The 6,909-nt window shown below is 41.6% G+C and overlaps 1 protein-coding gene across 1 annotated transcript; it reads left to right on the top strand.

The window, feature by feature from the left end:
- Window positions 1–1,042: 1,042 nt before the first annotated feature.
- On the top strand, window positions 1,043–4,975 carry LOC125884386 (E3 ubiquitin-protein ligase TRIM39-like). Its single transcript, XM_049569305.1, has 10 exons — window positions 1,043–1,190; window positions 1,559–1,796; window positions 1,910–2,282; window positions 2,390–2,485; window positions 2,585–2,818; window positions 2,915–3,062; window positions 3,173–3,199; window positions 3,310–3,374; window positions 3,732–3,854; window positions 4,211–4,975. Exons 1-10 carry the CDS (start codon window positions 1,130–1,132, stop codon window positions 4,610–4,612), a joined length of 1,767 nt encoding a protein of 588 aa, XP_049425262.1. The 5' UTR covers window positions 1,043–1,129; the 3' UTR covers window positions 4,613–4,975.
- The last annotated feature ends 1,934 nt before the right edge of the window (window positions 4,976–6,909 follow it).

The raw sequence follows: 6,909 nt of genomic DNA, 5'->3' as shown, positions 1-6,909 counted from the left end.
CTCCGGCTTCCTCCCACCAAAGACAAAGATATGCAGGTTAACTGGTGACTCTAAATTGTCCGTAGGTGTGAATGTGAGTGTGAATGGTTGTCTGTCTCTGTGTGTCAGATTTCAGATTTCTTTACTGCCATTGTACAAACAAAATCCAGAATACATTTTTTTTGTTCATTTTTTTGCAAATGTTGTCTTCTTTTTGTTTTTGCCCTGCACCCAACTCTTATACTCATTTATGCTCAGTGTTAGATACGTATACGGACACACACAGATCCTTCTGCCTGTGCTCTGCGTTCATTTCATCTGTATTTGTGCACATTTCCTGAAAGCTTACAGATATGAACAAAACTGAGCAGTGCCTCCAAATTGTGGGGGCTGTGTAGAGTGAAACATGAAACAGATATTTAAGAAATGGTGATACAGAAGAATCAATCTGTTATGTAGTGAAAAGAACTCTCTGCCAAATGCCACAAGTATTAAATGTCCCGACAGACCACCATTGAAAGGTGCATCATTACAACCTCCTCCACCATCGCCTGATGGTTGTACGGACTGTCGTCACTCTGCAATCTCCCTTTTGCGTGAATTTTTTGATTGTCAAATAAAAAAGGGTAAAAAAGAAAAGTATTTGACGCAGGCAGCTTGCTATGTCCTCTATGGGCAGATCAGTTACTGCTGACTTGTAGTCTAAACTAATCTAATCAAAAACATACCCACATGTTGGGTCGCAGCAGGGTGGCCATGGCACAATGCAGTTTGATTACATTTATTAAATGTTATGGTCATCTCAGGTGGTTTTCTACATTTATTTTCTACACAGGTACACATACCTATTAACCTGAGCAATTAGCTTGTTACGTTTTGGCTGCTGCTCGGTCACAGACATATCGGGAATTTAAACCACAGTGCTGATCAGCCTTTCCGATTACAGCTCAGGCTGCAGCCAAGAGAGCCAAGCCCTCGAAGAGCTCGACCATGTGACCTCAGGGTAGAGTTATTTACAACAGCAAGTCAAAGTCGAGGAACCAGAAATACCAGAAAGTTTCAGTGATGATGTTGAAAAGTACCTGAACCCAGTGGGGAGGAGCTTAACGGTGATCAGACAGCATGACTGTGAGTATATAAAGGCTGCAACATGCACTGTGTTCTGCATCTGATGAGAACAATCAGGACGCTCAACATGACAGCCCAAACAGGTAAGAGGATACTGAAGCATTATGAGACACAAGAAAACAGAATGACACACTGCGACATCAATGCTGAAATGTATTTTACTATTTGACGTCTACTTCATTACATTTATTGCATTGCATTATTTGAAATTTACTTTACTTTTAGAAAGTCTTTGTTTGTACAGATGATTAAAAACATTGAACAAAAAGGCAAGAGGAAATATTTAATAGTATTTATTCATATTTCTTCTGTATTAGATTGCAAAAAAATCCCATTATTCGATGTTTGTGAATTTTGCTGGAGACAAGATGATCTGTCTTATATGCATGATGTGCAGTGAACTTGTGCATGAGCATATGCATGTTAAAGTAATATAATTTATTCTCTCCAGTCACAAACATGGCCCTCGCCGTGCCGCTCGAGGAGCAATTCAAGTGTTGCATCTGTCTGGAAATCTACACCGACCCCACCACCATCCCCTGTGGACACAACTTCTGCCTGGACTGCATTGAAGGTTTCTGGGATACAAAACCCAAACCCGAGTGTCCGCTGTGCAAAAAGACATTCAGCACACGCCCACAGCTCAGGATCAACCATGGATACGCTGATATCATTAAATTCTATGAAAGGTTTGTTTCTTTTTGTACTTTTTTAAGCACTCTGGTTCCTTCAGATGCTTGGAAACAATTTTCAAAAAGCAAAATTAAATTGAATTTTAACATAATTTAATTCTATTTAAAAGTAATCAAGAGGACAGCGATGCTCCGGGGCAAGCGGGAAGCAGGAAAAATTCCCTAATTCAACCTTTCGAGGTTGATGAGGTTCCATGTGACGTCTGCAACGGAGACAAGATGCCATCGGTCAAGTCGTGCCTAGCGTGCCAGACATCTTATTGCGAGCTTCACCTCACGCCACACCTGAGGGATCCGGAGCTGCTAAGGCACGGGCTGATGGATCCGGCCGCCTACGCCACCAGTCACCTCTGCAGAACCCACAAGAACCCGTTGACGATGTTCTGCGAGAAGGACCAGAAGCCTGTGTGTGAGAGATGCACAGAGAGGAACCACAAGAACCACAGAGTCGTCCCCATTGGGAAGAAGAGCAAGAAGGTCAAGGTGAGGAGCTCATCTACATATTTTGACTTGAAGCCAATAAAGCTGCTGCATTTTTGTACATTTAGCAGCACATTATATTCAAAACTGTTCCTTTTTTGACCGTTCAGATTTGTTTGAGGGAGACAAAGGCCAGCGTTCAACAGATGATCCACGCCAGATTGAGAAAAATGGACGAGATAAAAGATTCAGTGGCCCAAAGCAGAGTAAGTTATAGCATGGATGCATGTTCAGAAAGATCCAACTGGTCACGTTTGATTGTTTTTATGTGTAAATTTACGTGTTTTCATCATTTCAATCAACAGCAAATCTCCAAGGCGGAGATACAACGCAGCGCTCAGGTCTGCGACATGCTGATAAACGCCATCCAGAGACAGCAGGCCGAGCTGGTGGAGGAGCTGGAGGAGAGGCAGCAGGAGTGCGAGAGGAGAGCCGCGGAGCTGTACGAGGAGCTGCAGCGGGAAGTCAATGAGCTGCAGACAAGGAACAGCGTGCTGCAGAACCTGGAGCAAGCCCAGAACCCTGTGCACCTCGTGCGGGTAAGCTACTCAAACTGCATTTCAACATTTCTGTGCCGCGTCAACATTTCAAGACGTGTGCTCATGAGAAACCTGTGTGTGCTCTCCTGATTTTAGAGCTTCCCCACTCTGAGTCGACTCCCGACCACCAGAGACTGGTCTGAGGTCGCGGTCCACTCGGATAACTGCATGGGGACGTTGACGAGAGCCGTCTCCAAGCTTGTGGACGTCTGCCAGGACCTTGCAAACCAACTGTCTGCACAAGGTCAGTGATCTTTTAAATTGTTATTTACTTCACAAAAGGATTCAAGATATTATGTGACAGTCAGTGCATGAAAATAACCTTTCTCCTCTTCTTTTTTTTATTTTTTGCAGAAGCGGACTTGCTGAATCAATACGCAGGTATGTTCACAATCACACACCATTTTCATTATGCAATAGCCTCGTCAAACCTGGATTAAAGCCCGCCTTTTTATTACCTGACTCACTGTTTTTCTTCTTTGCTTCTGCAGTTGATGTCACTCTGGATCCTGAGACCGCGTCAGGCTGGTTGGTCCTGTCTCCAGACAGAAAGAAGGTATTGTCAGATTATATCATCATTATATCAAATGTGTGAAGATCAAAGAGTCCTACTCAGAAACTAGTCCTCAGAATAGTTTGGATTCCTCACATATGAGAACTGTAAAGATAAACAATCTTTTGTTCTGACGCAGCAGGTTGAGCTATAATTGTTCAAGCTTATGCATGTAGACAGTCCCTGCTGAGCCACATTTTACTTTCACAAGGTGAAAGTAAAATGTGGTATATTATCACATGAAAATTGGAGAAGAAAGCACAGGAAGCTAAAATGCTAATTTGGAAATCAATAAGGCTATTAACTGTCGCTGATTAGGCTAATGTGTAAGATAATAATGATGGTTATGATGGTCTACAGGTGAGCGTCAGCAGCCAGAGGAATAACGCCCAGCTCCCAGACAGTCCTCAGCGGTTTAACACCTGCGTCTGCGTTTTGGGAAAACAAAACTTTGCATCTGGAAGACGCTACTGGGTGGTTCAGGTGAGCATCTTTGAAACAAGAAAACACACTTTTAGCTTGCACATGTTGTTCACCAAGTGGAGTCGTGTCTTAGTGGTGATAAACAAAGGTTTATTAGGATTTAGAAGGGCAGCCTGCACACAGTCAAAGCCAAATACGGAGTCACATTTGGGTCAAAAATGTGTCAATTTGCCATTTTTGTATCAGGAATTTATGGGTTTTCAACTGTAACACATTACTTGACATGGTACAGGAAAAGCCTAAAAGTAACACATGAACAAAAACTATTTTAAATCCTTTGCACCAAATGTATTTAAAGCACTTAATTAAAAGGAAGCCTGCTTGTCTGACACTATATTCTGTATGTTGTGTTTCAGGTTGGAGGTAAAACAGACTGGGATCTTGGTGTGGCCAGAGAATCCATCACCAGAAAGGGGGCCATCACAGTGAATCCCGACAACGGTTACTGGGCGATCTGCCGGCGAAAAGGCGGCAGCCTCAGCGCCTGCACCGGCCCCTGCGTCACACTCCACCTCCGGGAAGCCCCCAGGAAAGTCGGCATCTTCCTGGACTACAAGGAAGGAGTGGTGTCCTTCTACGACGCAGAAGCCAAGACTCACATTTACACTTACAGCAACTGTGACTTCACTGAGCCCCTGTATCCGTACTTTAACCCCTGTGTTCAAGATGATGGGAAGAACACCGCCCCGCTGATGATATGTCCTTTTGAGGGAAAAGTCAAGGACGGTCGGGACATAACCATCGAGTCAGCTCTGTGATGTGTCAGAAGAAAGATGCTAATTGATGTTGAGATTGTCTATGTGTTAGATGTATTGTACTGTAATAGTATTTGACCAACACTGGCCTGCAACAGGCCAAATTCATGTGTTATTTTGGTCTTTAGTAAGACACGACACACAACTTTTTACTGCGTAAAAGATGAAGGCAAAATTTTTTCTTTAAAAGCATTTATTTTATGATTCAAATGAATCTTTACAAGATGATACCAGACTCATACACGAATAAATGTACATTAAATGCTTTAAATGTTGTTGAATGCACTCCAGACATCAATTCCATTGACTAAATGTGCAATGTATATGACCTGTGAAACTGACAATAAAAGTTTTTTTTTTTAAAAATGGAGAAATTGTTTGTGTTCTCGCCTATTTAAGGGCAATTTATTTGTTATTTTTACATGTATTTTTAAGGGAACATACTGGTTCATACTAGTACTTAAGGTTTCTAAAAGAACATGTTACCATCCTTTAATCGTCAACAAAAACCTTTCTTTTCCTCTTACTGTCTGTGCCTATGCTTCTACATAAAGACCACACAAAGACCATATAAAGAAATCCGGCACACTATGATGTCCTACTGTAACCTGAATGCATTTTACATTGGCGGAACATATCATGCAGACACATGCAGACACAATTTAAACACAATGAGATTTAATGAGCGCTGGAATGTACCACAGCCTTACCCTACACTTTACTAATGTAGACAATTTCGCCCAGCTCATAAAACTCAGACAAAAGAACCAAACAGGCACACTGGTTATCTTTTTGTGAGCAAAACATCCAAAATGTTTTTTATAAATTAAAAGGCTGTCACTTTATTTAGGATGTGAACATGAACTCTTACTGAATTATTTCTGAGCAGTAATCATGTCTTTGCTTTGTACGGTGCACCTGCATCAGCTCCAGATCTGCTGTTGGACCACACCTATGTGGATTTTAGGCTGAACAGTTAAAACATTCATTGGAACAAGCTCACCAGTTTCCTTGTACCAAGTTAAGGTTTAAGTGAAACTGAGGGAACATTTTTCAGCCATGTTGTCCCTCTTCATCTATCCTTTGCAAAGTATGAGTGTTTCTCCTTTTCTTTATTCCAAAATGCTGATGATATTACACTGCCTGTCTCTTCAGAGACCTGTGATGTCATATGTGATTCATTCGTCTGTGCTCTCTCTGAAGGCAGGTGATCGTCAGGGTAACTGGGAACACCTGAGGGTGGTAGCCGTGGCTCTGGCTGGCTCTCCACTCTGCTGTTGTTGCAGCTGCTGCAGCTTCCCTGTTCTCAATTTATTCTCATGCACATTTAAAACATCTACTGTTTTTTTCCCCCGTTAAAGGGTTTTTTTTGGAGGAGTTTTTCCTTATCCGCTGTGAGGGTCCAAAGGACAGAGGGATGTTGTATGCTGTAAAGCCCTGTGAGGCAAATTGTGATTTGTGATATTGGGCTTTATAAATAAAATTGATTGATTGAAATTGATTGACCTACACACACATATTTTCCATTCATGCACCACACAAGCTACTGGCACCACTGATTTCCACACTTTTAATCCTTAGTTTACTTCTTAAATTGGTTGAATTTATGTTAATATGGTCATTTGTCTCTCCCTTGTAGCTGAAAGCATGCTGTGGTGTCACAGGGTGGAAAACTCTAAGTCTGGATGTCCTTGTTTTTATTCATGTTAGACAAAAAGTTGAATTAGCATTCTTTGAACAAACCACAGAAAAAAACTGTGTTCTTTTCTTTTTTTGAAATATCTGAAAAGATCAAACTGGGTTTCAGTAGTAATTATCACTGAGTCAAATCTAATCAAAGTAACAAACAATTTCCTGCTCTCGGCCGATCACATTCACAGCGCAATTTAAATTTTCCTAAAAACTGACTATGATCTTGATCACACTACTCTTTAACATCAACTTGATAAATGACACTAAGGCCTCTGCACTTCAGTGTTTATGTTTTTTACCAAACATTCTTGCCTGTAGTTGGATAGGCCTCTACTTTCCATGCCTTGACATGTGGCGTCCCTCAAGGGTCAATACTGGGTCCAATACTTTTCTCAGTTTACTATATTTATGAAGGTTGGACAAAGTCATGTTCTTTCAAGTGAGATTAAGTCTTTGCAACGGAGTGTCAGTGACTCAAGTCTAAGTCCTGAACTTGGTGTTTCAAGTCCTAAGCAAGTCTTTTTCTGTCACATTTCCATCCTTCTGGTACAAAGAGGTTGGTTGCTGTTGACTGACAGTGAACTGTCAGGAAAATGAAGAATTGATTC

This window comes from Epinephelus fuscoguttatus, linkage group LG23, assembly GCF_011397635.1.
Source record: "Epinephelus fuscoguttatus linkage group LG23, E.fuscoguttatus.final_Chr_v1".
Lineage (NCBI taxonomy): Eukaryota > Metazoa > Chordata > Actinopteri > Perciformes > Serranidae > Epinephelus > Epinephelus fuscoguttatus.
The sequence above is the reverse complement of the archived record's forward strand: the minus strand, read 5'-3'. Positions and strand labels throughout refer to the sequence as shown.

Coding starts and splice junctions, on each gene's coding strand:
- LOC125884386 (XM_049569305.1), top strand. CDS start 1,130: ATGCACTGTGTTCTGCATCTGATGAGAACAATCAGGACGCTCAACATG. Junction 1,191..1,558: donor CAACATGACAGCCCAAACAG/GTAAGAGGATAC, acceptor TATTCTCTCCAG/TCACAAACATGGCCCTCGCC. Junction 2,486..2,584: donor ATTCAGTGGCCCAAAGCAGA/GTAAGTTATAGC, acceptor TTCAATCAACAG/CAAATCTCCAAGGCGGAGAT.